Below are 20,298 nucleotides of genomic sequence, written 5' to 3' on the forward strand. Positions count from 1 at the left end.
AGACTTCCAGAATGGCACGGTGAGAACCTTCATGAACTCATTGCCCCACAAAAACAATGAAAATACTGGCAAAACCAACTATTTCAAAGCTCTGAAAATTAACCAAAGCCACAGAACAAACTGAAAATTGTGGAAGAGAAACTACTGAACCTTGGTAAGATAGCGGGGTCTGTACCATTTTAGCTTGAGGCTATTCCCATCATCCCTTCCCTCCCCAGATTGGTGGCACCATAGCTGTAAAAAGTTGGCAGAGAGGACACACCTCTTGGACAGCTACAATAAAGGCACCATCCCCAGGGCACTGTCAACATTTTGTCAGAACGAGCAGCTCCCTGGAATATCTCTAGTCCCAGGGTGTTGTGGGTATTTAACTTGACTCAGAGCTCAGCTCATGGTGGGGGACCCTATCCCCAGAGCGCTAACAAAACTACAGCAGCTGGGCGGCATTATGGCAGCAACCCAACGCTATGATTTCAGTTGGGCAAACAAGAACCTGGCCAGGAATTTAAAAGAAAATCTTGGAGAACTAGATGACCATAAGGAAACTTGAAAAGCTCTGGCATATTCCTGAGGCTTAAAAGGTGGCCCAGGAAATATCCGGGAAAAGAGAAGGTCCCATTCACTCCCTAGTGGCTGACCTTGAAGCCTGGCACAAGCAGGAAGTAAAAGCCAACGCTGTCTTATAAACTGAAACAAGCCTGAAGACATGCCTTTTCATGTGGATTCCTGTGGCAAGGGGTGGAAGACATGTAGATAAGGCATTTAAGAAACTTTTCTAACCAATCATTGGCTGACCACTAAATTATACTGACACTAAATTATACTGACCCCATGAAGCCAGCCTTAAAATAAAAAATAAAAGCAAGAACTTAAAAAAAAATGCTACCATACAATTAGTGTCCATACACTGGAAGAAATACAAAATCTACAGAATTATTCCTGGAAAGTCACTAAACAAATAAGTAGCAACAAGAAAAACAACAAAAACCAAAAAAAAAAAAAAAAATTAATGTATCTGACACCAGAGTCATTACAGTTATATTTATATTATCATTATATCATATTAAGTTATTATATTATTTAACTGTACAATTTTCAACAAAAAATCATGAGACATGTAAAGAAACAGGAAAGTATACCACATCCAGGGGAAAAAAGCAGCCAAGAGAGAAGGTCCCTGAGAAAAGCCCAATTTTGGACTTAGTAAATACAGACTTTAAATCAGTTATATACTAAAAAAAATTAAGGAAACTTATGTCTAAAGAATTAAAGGAAAGTAAGAAAATGATATCTCACCAAATAGAGAACGTCAATAAAGAGAAAGTATGAAAACAGAAAACTTTTAGAAGTTTTGAGGTTAAAAAGTACAAAAGTTGACAATTCACTGTAAGGACTCACCAAGAGATATGAGCTATCAGAACAAATAATCAGTGAACTTGAAAATAGATCAATAGAGATTACAGGTTTCCCTCACTATCCGAAAGTTCACTTTACGCCACTTTGCTTTATGAAAGACTGACATTATTTCCTGCTTTCACTAACCGAAAGAAACTGCCTTACAAAAAAAGGCAAAAAGCAAAGATAGCATTCAGTGTTTGTTTTGCAAGGAACAGTTACAGATGCAGCATGCACATGAGCAGTGAGAGGGGTGCCACCAAGCTCCTTCCCCAGGAACTACACTCGACATAACAGTATCAAGCCTCTACAGCTTGGAACTGTGTTTGTGAGCATCTGTGCTTTATCTTGATTTATTCTGGCAGGTTTTTTTGGTGGTCTGGGAATGCTCAAAAATTTTTGCCCATATAAATTAACGGTAATTGCTTCCTAGCTTTACGCCATTTTGGTTTACGAAAGGTTTCATAGGAATGCTTTACTTTCGGATAGCAGGGCAAACCTGTATTGTCTGAGGAGCAGAAATTAAAAAAAAAAAAAAGAAAGAAAGAAAAATGAACAGAGGCTCAGACACCTGTGGGACAACATAAAGAATACCAGTATATGTGTAATGGGAAACCCAGAGGAAGAGGAGAGAGAGAAAGGAGCAGAAAAAAGTATTTGAAGGAATAATGGCCAAAACCTTCCCAAATATTATGTAAAATATTAATCTATATATCAAAGAAGCTCAACAAACTCCAAGAAGAATTTATTCACAAAGAGCCACATCTAGACATATGATAGTCAAATTGATGCAAGTCAAAGACAAAAGGGAAAATCTTAAAAGTAGTCAGAGAAAAATGACTTATCATGTACAAAGAAGCTTCAGTAAGATTAAAAGCTGATTTCTCATCAGAAACCATGGAAACAGTGGGATGATATCTCAAAGTGCTGAAACAAAAAGACTGTCAACCAATAATTCTGTATCCAGATAAACTCTTCTTTAAAATGAAAGTGAAATTAAAAGATTTCCAGATAAACAAACTCTAAGGGAATTCATCCTAGCAGAACTATCCTATAAGAAATACTAAAAAGAGTTCTTTAGCCTGAAAAGGACATTAGATGGTAATTTGAATTCACATGAAGAAATAAAGAACATCGGTGAATGTAACTTCATAGGAAAATATAAAAGAGAGAATAAATGTGTTTTTGTTTGTAATCCTTTTCTTCTATTTTAAAAGACAATGGCATAAAAAATAATTATAAAATTGTGTTGATGGGCTTATATAATGATGCAATCTGTATGACAGTAACGGCATAAAGAAGAGCATAGAAAATGGAGATACACTGGGGCAAAATTTTTGCATAGTATTGAAATTAAGGTACTTTTAATCTGAACTAGAATGTCATAAATCAAGATGGTAATTTTAATCCTCAGGGGAAACACTGAGAAAACAACTCAAAAATATAGTCAAACAAATGACATGGGCATTTAAATGGTACATTCGAAAATACCTATTTAACGCAAAAGAAAGCAGTAATTATAGAGGAAATAAAAAGACATAAGATATATAGAAAACAAATAGCAAAATGGATGACGTAAACCCTATATTATTAGATATTAGTCATTAAATTAAATGTAAGTAGATTAAATACTTCAATCAAAAGGCAGTTTAAATCCAAAGGCATTTTAGATTCAAAGACCAAATAGGCTGAAAGGAAGAAAGATATACTTTGTAAGCAGTAACTAAAAGATAGTTGGAATGATTATACTAGTATCAGACAAAAGAGAGTTTGAAACAAGTTAGTAGAGACATTTTATACTCACAAGAGGGTCAATCCATCAGGAAGACATAAAAATTATAAATGAATATTCACCTAATAACAAAACACACAAAGCAAAAACTTACAGAATTGAAGTGAAAAATAACAACTCAACAATAAGAGTTGGAGACCTCAATAATCTACTTTCAATAATGGACTCAACAAGTAGAAGATCATGAAGAAAACAGAAGAACACTATGAAGTAACTGTACCTAATAGACATCAATAGAACGCCCCACATAACAAGAGCAGAACACACGTTCTTCTCAAGCACACATAGACAGATCTTATATTAGGCCATAAAACAATCCTCAATAAATTTAAAAGGACTGAAGTCATACAAAATATGTCCTCTGATCACAATGGTATTAGATTAGAAATCAACAATAGGAAATTTGGGAAATTGACAAATATGTGGAAATTAAATTACACACTATCAAATAACCAATGGGTCAAAGAAGAAAATCACTAGGAGATTAACAAATTCTTTGAGATGAATGAAAATGAAAACACAACATACCAAAATGCATGGGATGCAGCTAAAGCAGTGCTTACAGGAAAATTAATACTGTAAATGGCTGTATTAAAAAGATCTCAAATAAATAACTTTACCTTCCATTTTAAAAAACTAGAATTTTGGGGCTGGCCCCATGGCCCAGTGGTTAAGTTCACATGGTCTGTTTCAGCGGCCCACGATTTTGCTGGTTTGGGTCCTGGGTATGGACATGGCACCACTTATCAGGCCATGCTGTGGTGGCATCCACATAGCACAACCAGAAGGACCTACAACTACAATATGCAACTATGTGCTGGGGGACTTCGGAGAGCAGAAGGAAAAAAAAAAAGATTGGCATTGGCAACAGATGTTAGCTCAGGTGTCAATCTTTAAAAAAAAAAAAAGAAAGAAAGAAACTAGAATTTTAATAGCAAACTAAACACCCCATCCCCCATAAAGGAAAAAAGGAAGGAAATAATTAAAAAACTAGAGTGGAAATAAATGAAATAAAGAATTTTTTAAAATAGAGATAATCAACAAAACCAAAGGTTGATTTTTTGCAAAGATCAAGAAAATTGACAAAACATTAGCTAGAGTGACCAAGAAAAAAGAGAGAAGACTCAAAATTACTAAAATCAAAAATGAAAGCGAGGACACCACTACAGAACTTACAGAAATAAAAAGAATTTCTATGAACAGCTATATGCCAACACATTAGAAAATTTAGATGAAATGGGAAAATTCCTAGAAAGACAAATCTCCTGCAATTGACTCAAGAATAGACCTACAACAAGATATAAATTAATAATTTTAAAAAATTCCCACAAAGCCCAGACCTCACTGATGAATTCTTTCAAACATTTAAAGAAGAATACCAACCATTTACAAAATCTTCCCCAAAATAAGAGGGAACACTTTCTATCTCATTCTATGAGGTCAAGATAACCCAGAGACTCAAAAAGACAAACTTATTACAAGCAAACTACAATATCCACCAACAGATGAATAGACAAAAAAAAGTGGTATATACCCATAATGAAATATTATTCAGCTGTCAAAAGGAACGAAATTCTGATAAGTGCTACTATATATGAACTTTGAAAACATCACGCTAAGTGAAAGAAGTCAGACACAAAAGGACTAATACCATATGAGTCCATTTATATGAGGTACCTAAAATAGGCAAATTCATAGAGACAGAAAATAAAATAAACGTTATCAGGGGCTGGCTGGTAGGAGAGAGGAATGGGGAGTTGATCTTTAACAGGTACAGAGGGGCTGGCCCTGTGGCCGAGTGGTTAAGTTCGTGCGCTCCACTGCAGACGGCCCAGTGTTTCATTGGTTCAATCCTGGGCACGGACATGGCACTGCTCATCAAACCACGCTGAGGCAGCGTCCCACATGCCACAACTAGAAGGACCCACAACGAAGAATATACAACTATGTACCGGGGGGCTTTGGGGAGAAAAAGGAAAAAATAAAAAATCTTAAAAAAAAAAAAAAAACAGGTACAGAGTTTCTGTTTGGGAAGAAATAAAAACTCTGGAAATGGATAGTGGTGATGTTAAACAACACTGTGAATGTACTTAACACCACTGAATTATGCACCTAAAAATGGTTAAAATGGTAAATTTTAAGTCATGCATGTTTTATCAAAATAAAAATATAAATTAGGTTTTAAAAAAAGAAAACTATAGACCAATATCTGTAGACCTGATGAATATAGACACTAAAATCCTCAATAAAATTCTAGGAAACTGAATCTAGCAACATATAAAAAAAGATTATACATCATGGCAAGGGGGTTTATCCAAGGAATGCAAGGTTAGTTTAACATAAAAAAATCAATCAATGTAATATACAGCATTTATAGAATAAAAGACAGAAAGTACCTGACATCTCAAGAGGTGAATAAAAAGGCCTTCAACAAAATCCAATATGATAAGACACAAACTAGGAACAGAAGGGAACTTAACCTGATAAAGGACATGTTAAAAAAAAACCCTACAGTTACAGCTGTACTTAATGGAGAAAGACTGAAAGCTTTCTCTCTAAGGAAGGAACAAGACAAGGATGCCCCCTCTTACCACTTCTATTCAACATTGTACTGGAAGTTTGTGCTAGGGAAATTAGGCAAGAAAATGAAATAAAAAGTATCCGACTTGGAAAGGAAGAAGTAAAACTCTCTCTATTTGCAGATGATATGATCTTAAACAAACAAAAAAAAAACCCCAAGGAATTCACTAAAAAACTGTTAGAACTAATAAACAAGCACAGCAAGGTTGCAAGAGACAAGATAAAAAATCAACTGTATTTTTACATGCTAGCAATGAACAATCTGAAAAGAAAATTGCAAAAATAATTGCATTTACAAGAGTATTAAAAAGATTAAAACACCTAGGAATACACGTAACAAAAGTTCAAGACTTGTACTCTGAAAACTATGCAACGCTGTTGACAGGAACTAAAAGATTGAAATAAATGGAAAGACGTCCCATGTTCATGGTTCACAGACTTAATACTGCTAAATGGCCACGCTCCACAAACTGATCTACAGATTCAAAGCAATCTCTGTCAAAATCCTAACTGGAGATTTTTGCAAGAAATAGAAGCTTATGCTAAAAGTTAGATGGAAATGTCAGGGACCAAAACAGTTTGAAAAAGAACAAATTTGGAGGACTCACAGTTCCAATTTCAATACTTATTACAGAGCTACGGTAATTAAGACTGTGTAGTACTGGCACAGGATACAAATAGAGACCGAGGGAATAGAATCAGAGTCCAGAATTTATGGTCATTTATACTTATATTTATGACCAACTGATTTTTTACAAAAGTGACAATTAAATGCAGAAAGATAATCTTTTCAACAAATGGTGCTATGACAACTGGATATCTACATTCAAAAGAATGAATTTGGACTCCTATCTCACATCTTTTACAAAAATCTATTCAAAATGGATCATATACTTATATGTAAGAACTAGAACTGTAAAATTCAGAAAAAAAGAAACATAGGAATAAATCTTTGTGACCTTGGTTCCTTAGATACAATAGCAAAAGCACAAGCAACAAAGAAAAATAGATAAACTGGAATACATCAAAATGAAAAACTTTCTGTGCTGCAAATGATACCATCAAGAAAGTAAGACAATCCACAGAAAAGAAAAAAATATTTGCAAACGTTCTGCTAAGAGACTTGTATCCAGAACATATAAAGAACCCTTACAACTCAACAATAAAAAGACAAGTAACTCAAAATATGGACAAAGGATCTGAACAGACATTTCTCCAAGAAGACATGCAAATGGCCAATAAGCACATGAAAATATGTTCAACACCTTTAGTCATTAGGGAAATGCAAATCAAAACCACAATGAGATATCATTTCACGCCCACTAAGATGGCTATACAAAAAGACAATAAGAAGTGTTGACAAGGATGTGGAGAAAGTGGAACCTTTATACATTGCTGGTGGGAATGTAAAATGGTGCAGCCACTTTAGAAAACAGTTTGGTATTTCCTCAAAAAGCTAAATACAGAATCAGCATTATGACCCAATAATTCCACTCCTAGATACACGCTCAAGAGAAATGTAACCATTTGTCCACACAAAAACTTGTACACAAATGTCCATTGGTGTACAAATGTTCACTAATAATAATAGCCAACAAATGGAAATAACCCAAATGTCCATTAACCGATGAATGGATAAATAAAATGTGTATATCCATAAAACAAAATATTATTTGGCAATAAAAAGGAAGTAATGATACATGCTATGACATGGATGACCCTTGAAAACATTATGCTGAGTGAAAACATTAAGCTGGTCACAAAAGAACCACATATTGTATGATTCCTTTTTTATAAAGTGTCCAGAATAGGCAAATTAATAGAGACAGAAAGTAAATTAGTGGTTGCCTAGGGTTAGGAGATATGGAGGATTGAGAGAGTGACAGCTAAAGGGTACAGGGTATCTTTTTGGGGTGATGGAAATTTTTGTTTTGTTTTGTGGTGAGGAAGATTGACCCTGAGCTAACATCCATGCCAATCTTCCTCTATTTTGTATGTGGGATGCTGCCACAGCATGGTTTGCTGAGCAGTGTGTAGGTCCACACCCAGGATCTTAACCCGTGAACCCCAGGCTGCCAAAGCAGAGTATGCAAACTTAACCACTACACCACCAGGCCAGCCCCATGGAAGAAAATGTTTTAAAATAGATTGTAGTGGTTGCACAACTCTGTGAATATACTCACTGAACTGTTCATGTTAAATGGGTGAATTATTGGGTATGTGAATTATATCTCAATGCAGCTGTTAATAAAGAGAATCTTTAAATTAGTCCTTCCTTCCTCCTAAGGCAGGAATCTCCCGTTATGACAACAACTTAGCTTATATCCCAAACATTTCTAGCAAGTGACAGCTCAATGCCTTGTGAAGCAGCTGCTTTACAGACAGCATATCAGTTAGTAAGGTCTTCCTGATATTGACCTGAAATCCACCTCTTTTTGCATCTACCCATGGTCCTTTTTATAACCTCCAGAGCAACCTGAATTAGCCTCACGCAGAGGAATGGCAGTACCAGGCCAAAATCTAGTGGTCAGACATGCATTTGTCTAACAGTGTCCAAAATAGAGATTTTAACATAAAAATTCCTGGCAGACTAGAAAATTTGTAAATATTGGACTTGAATTTCCAAACTGCAATAAGCAGATGGAGCTGAGTAATGTCTCTCCCCCTTTAGATGGGACTTATTCTGTCTAGCAAGCCATACTCCCCACCACTCTTTATTTCTACCCAGTACTCCTGGGTTCTTGAAGATAGGCATGGGAGTGGGAGCTACAGTTATTGCCAATGATCTGAAAGGTTTCAATTTGGAGAAAAGGTTTTGAGTAGAAATTGCAAACACAGGTGCCTCCAAGAGACCAGGCATGGCCCATAAATGAGCATAAGTAGATGTAAGCAATAGGGAGTGCTGGGGACTATGGCTCACCACACAGTATGTGCCCCATATAAATGGGGTAGGAGACACTACTCAGATTAATATACTACTGATCTTAATATGAAAATCAAGGGACTAAGACAGTTTTTATCACCAGAAGCAATCGGGGTAATTTTTACAACTTAAGAAGACGAGAAAAATCTTCCAAGAATGGGTCCCACAGCCTTGTTTCTCAAAAGCAGTGGAGAGAAAATGAATCAAGTTATTTGCTAATTGTGCCCCATGAGTTTCTTATTCATCATAATGGTTACTAAGTGTGTGTGCGCCTTCAGATAAATTACAGTATTCAGTACTGACCTTGCTAAAAGCCTCATCCTCTGTTTTATAAACTCTCAAATACTTCTCAAAAAAGAGGTTGACATAGCATTGTCTTACTTCCTCAGGAACTTTGGAAGAGGACTCTGATGTCACAAAAGCCCGCTTCCGACGAGCCACCTTGTATTTCGCCATCTTAAACACAAAATCGTTGATGAGAGCAAAGAAGAACAGGTGTGTTTCTGTTTAACATTCCTACTACGTGTATGAATGAAGTAAAGCTATCTTAGGTAAGTTCTATGTTAGAATTAAATTAAAAATAATTTCAAGTTTTCAATTCTTTAAAAGTAGAATACATACAAGATATAAAATTATTTATACTCGCAAAAGGGAGAAGCGAGGTTGCTGAGTCAGCCCCGCTGTATGTACACCGTCATGGCGGATGTGACCGGATCCAGAATCTTAGAGCTGAGATCTGGTCCTCTGGTCAGCACAGAGGAAAGCGCGCAGTCTACCCGTCTTAAAACAAATATACGTCCCAGTGTCTTTCAGTTACCAATTCACCCAAAAAAATGCTCAGGCTTAAATAAAATTTATGAAGGATTTGTGCACACTCAATATTAAAATGATCCCAGCTTAAACAATTTTAGCATTCCTTTTGCAGGACTTATAAAGACTATAAGAATTCTAGAATGAGTTCATCTGCCTCACTTTTGGGGGATAAAAGCCAATATTATACCTCTCAGTAGTTGTTCCCTTGTAGCACAAAGAAATTTTCGGGAGGGAAAAACTGACAGGTAGTTTTCTGCTAAAGAATATTTGGTAAACAGGAAAAAAAAAAGTCATTGCCACAAGTAGGAGAAAAATTACTAAAGAGGTAAGGTCGTGCTATCACATCACTGATGACATTATTTACTAACAGTCTGCCTGCCTGTCTCTCACATCACATACATACACCCCTCACTGGGTGTAGCTTGAAAGCTATATTCCAATACGAAACTTGCTTTTGAAAACAGTTGAGGAGGAAGCTTAGGTTAATCATAGCATGTCTTAGGGCTAAACAAATGCCTAAAATTTCCAAGGATAGGATAACGAAAAGAGCCAAAAGTGACACAGAGACACACATCCATCATAAAATGAAAATAACTATAACGGTAACCGAAAAAACTTTTGAAATTTCTCTCTAATGAGTCCGGTGTTTATCTGAATTAGGGATCTTCCAAAAGAAGAATACAACCACTTTCCCAGAGGCTCTTATGTAGACAGGACATGACGGGTCTTAGAAATGAAACTCTGGTCTCCACACTTGGTTTATCATACCTTTCCAGGGGAAGCAGCAATGCTCTTCACGGGAACGTGTGACCTGCTTGGCTTTGCAGCTGCGTTTTCCCTCGAAAGAACTACATCCAGATCAAAGCTGTTTGATGGAAGTGAATTTTCTAAGAAGTTTCCAAGAACCAGAAAAAAAAGGTAAATTTTCATGACATTAGCCTCAGATGATCAGTTTATTTTAATCATCGATTCAAAATTTCAAACACGCCCTTTATAAGCTCAATATATATATATATTTTTCCTTGAAGAGAACAAAATACAAACACAAAAAAATCCCAATAACCAACCCCAGTATAATCTAGAAGAACAAATTTAGATAATTTATAAAGCAACTTGCTCTGTGTAAGAAGGCTTGCAAAATAGTACCATCTATTGCTTAGCATTTAAGGACAAACAACATAAATGATTTAAATATCATGCTAATCATATGATCTCATGTAAAGCTCCGTATAGTTGACTCAGTTATAATTGGTAACATATGGACTTCATAGGAAATATTTAAAAAATAAGGTAAAATCTCATTTCTTACATAAATGATTTAAAAAAAAAAAAGGTTTTCTCTACCTCCTGAGGCTTTCCTCTGGGTCTGAGAGGCTGGACATGCTAATGCGTTTTTCTTCTGTTCCGAAGTGGCAGCAACAAAAGCCTGCCCACTCCTAACGGCAGCTATTATCTGCACTGCCTGCTGCTGAGCCCGAAGGATGCCGGTGGGACTAACTAGGGGAACTGGTCCCCTGAATGGGCTAATGATCTCTTTACTGGTTGGAACCTAAGGAGTATCAACATAAAACAAAGGAAAATGATCTTAAAAATTGATAAGATGGATAATTTCACTTTACTTGGAATCGCTACATTCAGAACACCACATGTGACCCAATACACACATAATTGGAGTATTCCTGGACACAAACTGAAATAATAAAATTGAACAACTATTTAAGCACCTAAGAAAATTTTCTTGAAATAAGAGAAAAAAATCAAATCTCATATGAAATTTTGCATGCCAGTAAAAATGTTAATGAAATGGCTAACAATAAGACACATTCTACCAAAGTTACTGGAATTCGAAGTTAAAGACCCCTTTAGGTAACCAGGCCAAAGCATCAGGTGACTCATGAAGAGAAATAGCAGGCTAGCATCAGACTGAACAGCAACATCCGTTAGAGGAAGAGAATGGAACATATGAAAGAATGTTCTGCTTGACTAGTAACCAAAGAAACATAACAGAAAACAAGGAAATAAAATTTCACCCAGATTTACAGGTTTTAAAAAAATTATAATACCCATTTTTGGGAAGGGTTTGTGGGAAGGGAACCCTGAAACACTGGGTAGGACTGTAAGTTGTCACTACCCTTCTAGAAGGCAATATGGCAACATACTTTTAAAATCTTAAAAATCTTTATCTTCTTTTGTCCCATGTCTTTCATTTGTGAGAATTTAAGGGAAAAAAAAAATCACTGATGAAACCAACAATTATTTAAATATAAGAATATGGGAGGAAGTTATACAGCACAGTAAAACGCAAACTATAAATACCACAGCACTCAAAATTAAAGGGAAATAATGTTAACCTCCAAAAAGCTTTCTTCATAAGAAAGAGAGAAGGGGAAAGAAACTAGTTTAGTAGGTACCTAAATATCTGACCCTGGGAAAAGCAGGCACTCAACATTTCCATTTCACAGATAAAGAAAAGGAAGCTCAGAGAAATTGAATAACTTGCCCAAGGACATCTAACCATTCTGTGAAGAACTGGAATTCAGGTTCTTAATTGTGACTTGGAAGCATCAACTCCTTTTATGCCATGCAGAAGATTCTGCTGTCAGTACGTACAGAATATAAATACCACAGAGATGAGAGCAGAGAAAATTCGTGTTAAACAGCACTTTCAATACAAGAGTGTCAAAGGACTACTACTTGCTACCGTGCTTCTTCAACTTCTTTACACGTCATAAAAGAACTTCACCATTTATAACAAAAATTACAAGAGGTTCAAATTACTTTGAAAAACTACAGTCAATTCTCCTTATTCACGGCAGTTATGTTTTATAGAATCTCGCAAACACTGAATCAGTGAATCCTGAACCATTGCTCTGAGGGCAAATACAGAGGCAGTCACAACATTTTCATCAACCAATCAACACCATCCTTGTTTTAAGTGTGTTTCTGTTCAAAGATACTTTATTTAGTACACATTGATGATTCGTTCCCGTTGAACGCGTGGTCAACAGCACTGGAACTCACAGCTGAATGAAGCTGATCTAACACACACATTTTCTCCATAAAGCACATTCCAGCCTTCTTGCTTGTAGGAACGCTAGACAGCACGATACTTGGGGGTCATTTTAAACAGTGAAATCACCAAATAAAACACAAAAATACAAAAACCATGGCCCTAACTAGACTGAGAAAGGGACATTAAGGCAGTGTTGCCTTGTCCCCCCTTAGCTGGGAATGTGCTCATTAGGCAACTCAAAATTTTTGGCACAACATATGTCTGCAAAAGACCACAAAAGCACGAGTCTTGATTTTAAGATCACAAATTTAAGGTTACAAATTAATTTCACTGAATAGGTGAATTCGCAATTACAAAATCTGAAAAATAATGAAGATTGACTAGATTAATTTATGGTTAAAAGGCTATGCAGTAGCAATACACCTGCTTTTAATGAAAATGTTAGACAAGGGGGAAAAAACAAAGGGGAAAATGCTTACAAGTAGGAGTTAATTTTATTGACTGCCCACTTGTGCCCCCTGGTGGCTACCAAGACAAGTACTAGAATACAATTAAAGCTCAAAATGACAAGGTATGTACTTTACACAATAACGTGCCACACAAGACAGGAACTAAATGACTCACGTCAAACTTGGCAATGTGTGCGATTCTCCTTTTTGGTCCAGGAATGTTTTGGTAATACAGCATATCTAATTTCATTTGCTTTCCTGAAGCCTAGTGAGATAAAGATAAGAATCATCCAATTTCAGCATAGGAAAGGTAAATCCAGCATGTTTCCTGAAGAGCCACAGGGATCCAAGCTACGAAATACTGGACAACTTACTAAGAAACAATTCACAAGAAATAATTTAATTTGGATAATCTGATATGCAGAGATTCCTATAAAAGATTCCTCTAATTTGGGAAATCAACTATACATTACTGTATGTAATAACAAGGCCTCCGGATACTGTCAAATCTGCAAGACACTATTGCCAATTATCAAGGCTTTTGCTTTGTCATTCCAATATATTATTGATCACAAGTAGTAGAACATATATATGTGTTGTGTGTGTGTCTGTGTGAATATATCCTATAGCGTTTAGAATACAGAGAATATGTACTTAAGGGAAATTCCTTTAGATTTAGTAAAAGAAGGGTAAAGAAAACTGGCCAACCTGCTTAGCAGCCTCTCCCCTCTGAGCTTGACTTTCGGTGAACTCATTGAAAATTCGAAGACATTCCTTCACAGTGTCACCAGAATCAGAGGGAGTGTCAGCTTCAGGACGCTCCTTATCAAAATCAAATTCCACTAATTTGCTGTCTTCAAAAGTAGTGAAGTCTTGACTACCGCCTCGCACGCTCAGCACACTGCCTTTTGCGTGCTCATCTGAGTAAGCGCTTTGCGGCTGGCTTGCTGAATACTGACATTCGGTTTCTTTTTGAGTATCATAAATTGTTTTTACATGGTTTTTCCTCTTTGGACAACTTGCATTATGACTTGTGTTCTGTGTTTCTTTGTCCCTGAGAAGTGCACAACATATACTTTCTTCTGAAATACAGACATGCTTTTTCTCACCACCAAAGCTTCCCATCCTAGAAATGTGGTTTTTAACACCATACATGTTTATGTTACTTTTAACATCTAGTGAGGTGTTCGTGAGCGATTTGGGTGGTTCTAGTCTGCTACCATCATCAGCTATTTGCACAGCTAGTTGGGTTTTATCTACTCTTTCCTCTTCTGTGCCACTAATTTGAAGGTTTCTCTCCTCCAGGGGCATTATATGTACCCTTTCATCTATAGTCTGGTATTTGAAGCCTCTAAATGGTCTAGATTTTTTAGAAGTAGGCATGACCGGAGATACATCTATCACAAGGTCATCTTCATCAGAATCTTGAAGATTTATTTTAATTCTTATTGGTGAGACACAAGGTCTCTGGCTCTCCTGGGACTTGTGGCAATTTTCACCCACAGATTTTTTCAGGTGGCAGAAATGCTGGGTATCAGTGTCACCCTGCTTTGCTTCAGATGTCCCCATCGGCCCTGCAGAATAATTGAACAAAGGATCACATTCAAGATCGGCTGCCGGACACGCGTGGTCCCCCGCATGCTTTCCAGGCTGACCCTCTCTGTTCTTGGGTGGCTCCTCCCGCTTGTCCTTCTGGAGCAGGCTACCTTCGGGAAAATCTTCTCTCACACTTGTGCCACGAATGGAGGCCACAGGGCTTCGCAATAGCTCTTCAAGTGCTGAAGTAAACTGAGGCAGCCTCTTCTGCTCTTCTTCAACTTCAGTCTTGACTGACTCAGTTTCTCTGTTGATTCTTTCCAGTCCTTCCATAGTTTTGCCTAGTGTTGTCAATGGAAGATGAGTTTTATCTTTAAAAATGACTTAAGATGAAAGACAGACTCCAGAATATCCTGGACAAGTAGCTTCCCATTAGAAGGACATTAACTCTTTGAAACCCAGCCTTAAACACAAGCAGTTGTTTACTAACTGATCAGTTCTTGGGAGGAGGAGAAGTCAATGGCTATCATTGTTTAAGTCTTTCGAACGTCTAGCTCATTCTCATGACTGATTAAAGTACATTCATATCGTATTACTAGAATGGCTATACATCAGTGAGGCAGGCCAGGTTTTTTGAAAACAGTTCAAAAGCTGAATGCCGCTTACACAGAACTGTACATAGCATCACACACCAATACATCTCTTCTGTCATAATTTATTTAAAGCTCTAGTCTTTCCTTAATTTAGTGAGTCTAAACATTCCCACTAAGGTCTCTGATGTCCTACAAAATGACTCAAACACAAAATATACCAAAACACCCCCCATCAACAACCACAAAAACTTAAAAAAAAAAAACCAACACATAAAACAAAACTCCAGAACAGCCAGATCCTAACTCCTGAGGAAGCCCAGGATAGAGACAAGAGTTAAGGTTTGCACTCATGGCTGTTCACAACACCTGTCCTTTTACTAAGGAAATCACCACCTCTTCCCTTTTTCCAACACACGCTTGTCTATATCAGTTACGGGACAATTTACACACTTCTCTCTTCTTCCAAACAAGAGATCTCAGATATGAGATGTGGTCCAAATTACGTTTAAAACTCTAAATTTATTTTAGATAACCTATGTGTTTTGATAACACACACATGCTTCCTCTTTACACAATGAGCTTTCTCCTGGCTCAAGAGTCTTCCTATTCACCACTCATTTTCTATTAAGAAATTAACTCTATTGAAATCCACAACAACGTCTGTGTGACAAAGGTGCATGTCATTTGGATGGAGGAGGGAGAGGGCAAAGAGCAGGCACGAGATTGAGAATTATCCTCGAGTCCCAACATAAACGCCCGGATCTAATTTCTCTTTAAATAAACTTGGAAAGGGGAGTAAACTCTGGATAACCAGCCAGAATTGCATTTTAGCATAAGCTGTTTTATTTGTAGTCATGATTCAGGAAAGGTCGTTTAAGCAGTGCTTTGGGGGCGCCATTAAAAAAAAAAAGTGATTATACTTTCCCTCCGTGTCACAGTTTATATTTTTTTTTTTGCTCCATCAGAAGCTAGATCTGGAGGGCTAATTTTGAAGTTTGAAGGCACACATACAATCTTTCCTCAGTTAGAGGTGCTGGGGAAGAGTCTTTTGATTTGTAAATACTCCTTGCCCCAAACGGGGTCCCACCCCACCACCTTTCACCAGAGCACAGGAAACCCCCTTCTAATAACTCCACGCTGGGGTGAAGATACAACCACACAAGACCACGCACGTGCATCTTACAACCAGCAAACCTGGGCACGCCTGTCGGGGATCCTGCGCTCCCAAGAGCTGGCATCTGCAGATCCTTACAGGGCAACCACAAACCCACCGCACGCCCCCCCCCCCCCCGGCCACGTGACTTCGCCCCCCCGCCCCGTCCCCCCCCCCCCACCCCCGGGCAGCGCGGGGCCACCCACGTAGAGTGGGGCCGGCGCCTGGAGTTCTCAGTTACTGTTACCAAGGAGGAGGCTTCCAATAAGAATAAGACGGGCCAGGCAGCCCACGCCAACCATCTTCCTGAATGTAACTGGGACGCCTCCCTACCCGGGTCTTCAGGAACTGTGTGTGCCCCAAAAGGCCTGCAAAAACGCCCCCAAAGAGGACCCCCCCCCCAGCACCCTCACTGTTCTGTATATCTCGGAACATGCTTTCTGTGGGAGGGACGAAGAAAGACCAAATAAATACTAGTACTTAAGGCCCCTGGTCCTGGGGGTGTGATACTGGGAGGATTTTTCTCTTAAGGACTCTAGAACAACTTGGTTCCTCGCTCTAAGGCAAGGGCTTTTTTCTCTCTTGCCCATTACAGCCGCTCTGTAGGAATTGTCTTAAGTAGTTAAGGTAGAGGAAGACAGACTAAAGTCCCTCTTTGAGGGCTGGGAAAGGGGCAGGTTATAGGCAGAGAAAGGAAATACGAGAGTGCAGAATGGCGGACAGACAGGTTAAAAAAGGAACTGGTTTTATTATGTCCTTTCACAGGAAACAGATCAGAGGTCCAGAGAACGCACTCAGGAAAGGCAGGGATGGCATAGAGAGTCAGCATGGGCAAATGAGAAGACTCCCCTCCCCCCGCCCCCTGCAACACACACACCAGCCTGGGTGTATGACACCCTTGTCACTTCTAGACTAGAGAAGAGGGGAGAAGAAAGGGAGCACCGGTAAGGACTACCTGACTTTCTTCATGCCCACCCACCCCGATACCTTGGCTGCACTTCACCGATGGCCTCTACAATGGTATCTTCAAGCTATGCCAACTGAGGATGAGAAGCCAATTTTTTAAAATATAGTTCACATCGTCTCCTTTGGCCATTTTAGCCCTAGTAATGCTATACTGATTAACTTTTGCACTCTGCAATACTTTGGTACCGGAGACAAGTTATGTGATTCAAAAGTGACTCTTACACCTATTTTCAATCAAGAAAATTCTTGGCACCTCCCAAGGATGGGTGGAGAAAAATAGTGGGAATGGTTGATACTCAACCCCTCCCCATGCCCACCTGACAGTCTTCCCACAAGCCCTCTCTCACTCAGGGATTCAACAGGGCTCCTCTGCACCTGGGGCACCTGCAGGCAGCTGCAACCACCTGCTTCCCTCAGCTCCCGCCACATTTCCTGGTGCCTGAACTGGCAGTACAAATGCTGGCACCGCCCCCTGGGGCTGTCGAAAGGGCATGGAAAATGGCAAAAGTAACCACAGAGGGTAGCATGGGCTATGCTCAAGGCCACCCCTTGAGAAACTATGCTGTTGGCAAGATCAGCCCTCCCTGCTGCCTCTTTTCCCTCAAGGGTACCATCTTGTATAGCCATAGCTACTCAAAGGTGGAGCTTCATAGCTTTCCCAACTAATGGTGAGTCTGGGGCTGGTGTCAGGGGAGAAAATGGGAAATGAGTGAATGACTGTGAGAATGGATGGTAGGGGGATTGGCAGGTGAGTGTGAAGTGTATGTCTGTCCTCCATGGAAAAGAAGGTTCCTAGACACCTAAACTAGAAGTAGGGAAAACAGTTTCCCAGGAGCTGAAAGAACTTTAAGTGAAGGAACCTCCTGCCTTATGGATGCCAGGCCTACATTGCTCCTAAACAACATCCTTTGACTTAGAAGTTTGACTATTAACCTTCATGGATCGTGGAGGGAACCTCAGTGTGGAAGCACATCTTAGCTTTGCCCCTCTCTAGCAGGTAATCTTAGGCAAGGTATCTGACTTACCTGAGTTTTTGTTTCTTGATCTGTAAAATAAACTTGCTTTTCATAGCGTAGTAGAATTCAATGTGATACAATGTACCCATGTGCCTAGCATAAGGTAGGTGAGAATTTAGGAGGGCATTAAAATGTGTCCTAAGTTCTCCACCCTCCATTCTCCATACCTATTCACAAAAGACCTGTTGCATGTGCCTAAAATCCTTCTAGTTGAAAGTAGAAGGGAAACAATATGCCTATTCCATTGGTGGTCTTTGTAAATGGAAATACTCCTGGGATAGATGGCCTCATAAGTCACTAATAACTCAGATTAGTCTGTGAAAGGCTTTGCTTTTCATCCAATAGAGCATGAGCCTGGATCCTTGGGGTAAGAGAGAAGGAAGAGGGCCCTTCATCTCTAAAGCACATGGGGTCCGTAAAATCCCCCTCTAGGAAGTTACATGCTGGGATCCCTTCTTCTTTCTCTTCTTCTGGAACACCATGTTATCTCATATGGTGATGGATGCTTTAGAAATGGAAAAAAAATCCTTTCTTAGTCTGTCCCATGAGAGCAGCCCTGATGACTTTTACACAATTCAAGAATGCTAGAATTCTCGAGCACTAATTTAGTTTCATCTCTTGATATGGCACAACTGTTTTGCCAGTGAAACATGAACAGGTGTGTTCTTTTTGCTTTGGTGGTGGGGAGGAGCATAGGTGTTGGTGATTACCCTGAAAGTCCTCAAAAATGGCCCCAGGGAAGGTCAATATCTAAACGTCCTCATTTAAAAATGAACCAGCCTAGAGTAAATACTTCTCCTAAGTCAATTTCCAGGATTATTTTTACTTGATGAGTTTTCTACACCTTAAATTATTTCCTTGTATTTTTTTCCATTAAATAATTTTTATAGCTGAGAGAATTTTATTGAATATGTCCTTCTTTTAAGACGCTAGAAAATTTAAATGTCTCAGCAGAGTTTCCAGATCATGATATTAATGTGAGTCACAAAGATGCTTTTTTATGACAAAATATTAAAGCTGTCTATTCATCCATGGGGATTTCCTCCTTTACTTCCTCATTCTGAATTACGTCTGGCTCATCATTCATGCCTGTATCATCTGAGGCTGTGGAAACAACGTCCGTTGTTCTAGTTTTTGACACTGTGTCTGATTGCCTCATTTCTGAAGAAGGAGTCCCCAAAAATGTGCTGCTCTCAGCGCTCTTAGAAAAAGATGTGTCTGATACGCCCTCTGATGGATGGAAGTAAGACAGAGCTGCCAGTTCTGGGTTGACAGAGTATTCACTCTGAGATGTCTTATTGTAACTGAAAAAGAAAAAATATATCAAGAATTGTTTTGATTGTGTACATTTTCAGGTCAACTCAACTTGGAAAAGCATCAGAAAAGTTAAAGCAATATATGATTTCTGTCCAATGTATTGATGCTTGATATAACACTATACAAATGGATGAAGAATGTTAGACCCTAAACAGATGTGCAGTTCAGAACAGAGTTCATAGCTCTTTTGCTCCAAGGCTATCTAGAAAGGATACATATCTAGATTCTCTATATCCTTTCCAATTGACTGGGGTTATTTCTATCCCTAGACTACTATTTTAGATGTTGGGGAAAAGTTCAAGTGTATATTCCCTGTGAGACAGCCCGATGCTCCTTTCCAAATCTAGGAAATGGAGCCCAACTGGATACGTTATAGATAAATTTGGGAGTCACATTTTCCTAACAATCTACTAAAGCGAGGAGGCTGAGAGCTTCACATCACGTATGTTATGAAGATTCCAGAGGTCTGTAGACTTACTTCCGCAACTTCACTTTGTACAGCATGGCACTACCGATTGCCAAGAGCGTGACGAGGAGGAAGAGTGTCAGCAGTGAGATGCCCAGCATTAATTTTAACTTGACTTCCTGTAGCTCTGCCAGTTTGTCTTCATTTGTAGCATTCACATCAGAGCCTGAGAGGAAAGAAAGAAAATGCAATGGAAAAGAGCAACTGTGCTCAGCATGAGTTCCTGGAGGAGTGAGGATTGCAAAGCAATGGCTGAGAAGCCTTCACCATCCGGAGGTGATGATCC

The 20,298-nt window shown here is 38.6% G+C and overlaps 2 protein-coding genes and 1 long non-coding RNA gene across 7 annotated transcripts in view; 1 reads left to right on the top strand and 2 right to left on the bottom strand.

Annotated features, from left to right (window-relative positions):
- Nucleotides 1-13,788, bottom strand: part of LOC102150331 (putative exonuclease GOR) — a 33,220-nt gene extending 19,432 nt beyond the window's left edge. The window contains exons 1-4 of one of the 4 annotated variants that reach the window (XM_070248903.1): nt 11,915-11,983; nt 10,848-11,052; nt 10,272-10,390; nt 8,994-9,146 (exon numbers count right to left, since the gene is read on the bottom strand). Coding sequence is in view for 1 of the 4 variants with exons in the window: in XM_070248901.1 (XP_070105002.1) it covers nt 8,994-9,146; nt 10,272-10,390; nt 10,848-11,052; nt 13,141-13,215 (552 nt within the window). In the remaining 3 variants the exon portion in view is untranslated. Of the gene's footprint in view, nt 1-8,993; nt 9,147-10,271; nt 10,391-10,847; nt 11,053-11,914; nt 11,984-13,140 lie in introns of those variants that run through there. The other 3 variants (XM_070248901.1, XM_070248902.1, XM_070248904.1) reach the window with 3 other exon arrangements.
- Nucleotides 1-20,298, top strand: part of LOC102149008 (uncharacterized) — a 20,650-nt gene continuing 352 nt past the window's right edge. The window contains exons 1-3 of one of the 2 annotated variants that reach the window (XR_002803292.2): nt 1-154; nt 9,080-9,241; nt 10,280-10,421. This is a non-coding gene — a long non-coding RNA (uncharacterized lncRNA). The remainder of the gene's footprint in view (nt 155-9,079; nt 9,242-10,279; nt 10,422-20,298) is intronic. The other variant, XR_289381.4, reaches the window with a different exon arrangement.
- Nucleotides 19,108-20,298, bottom strand: part of EQTN (equatorin) — a 13,356-nt gene continuing 12,165 nt past the window's right edge. The window contains exons 7-8 of the mRNA XM_001497148.6: nt 20,025-20,178; nt 19,108-19,533 (exon numbers count right to left, since the gene is read on the bottom strand). Coding sequence (XP_001497198.4) covers nt 19,251-19,533; nt 20,025-20,178 — 437 coding nt within the window. The 3' untranslated portion in view covers nt 19,108-19,250. The remainder of the gene's footprint in view (nt 19,534-20,024; nt 20,179-20,298) is intronic.

The sequence above is a fragment of the Equus caballus genome, chromosome 23 (genome assembly GCF_041296265.1).
Source record: "Equus caballus isolate H_3958 breed thoroughbred chromosome 23, TB-T2T, whole genome shotgun sequence".
Classification (NCBI taxonomy): Eukaryota; Metazoa; Chordata; class Mammalia; order Perissodactyla; family Equidae; genus Equus; species Equus caballus.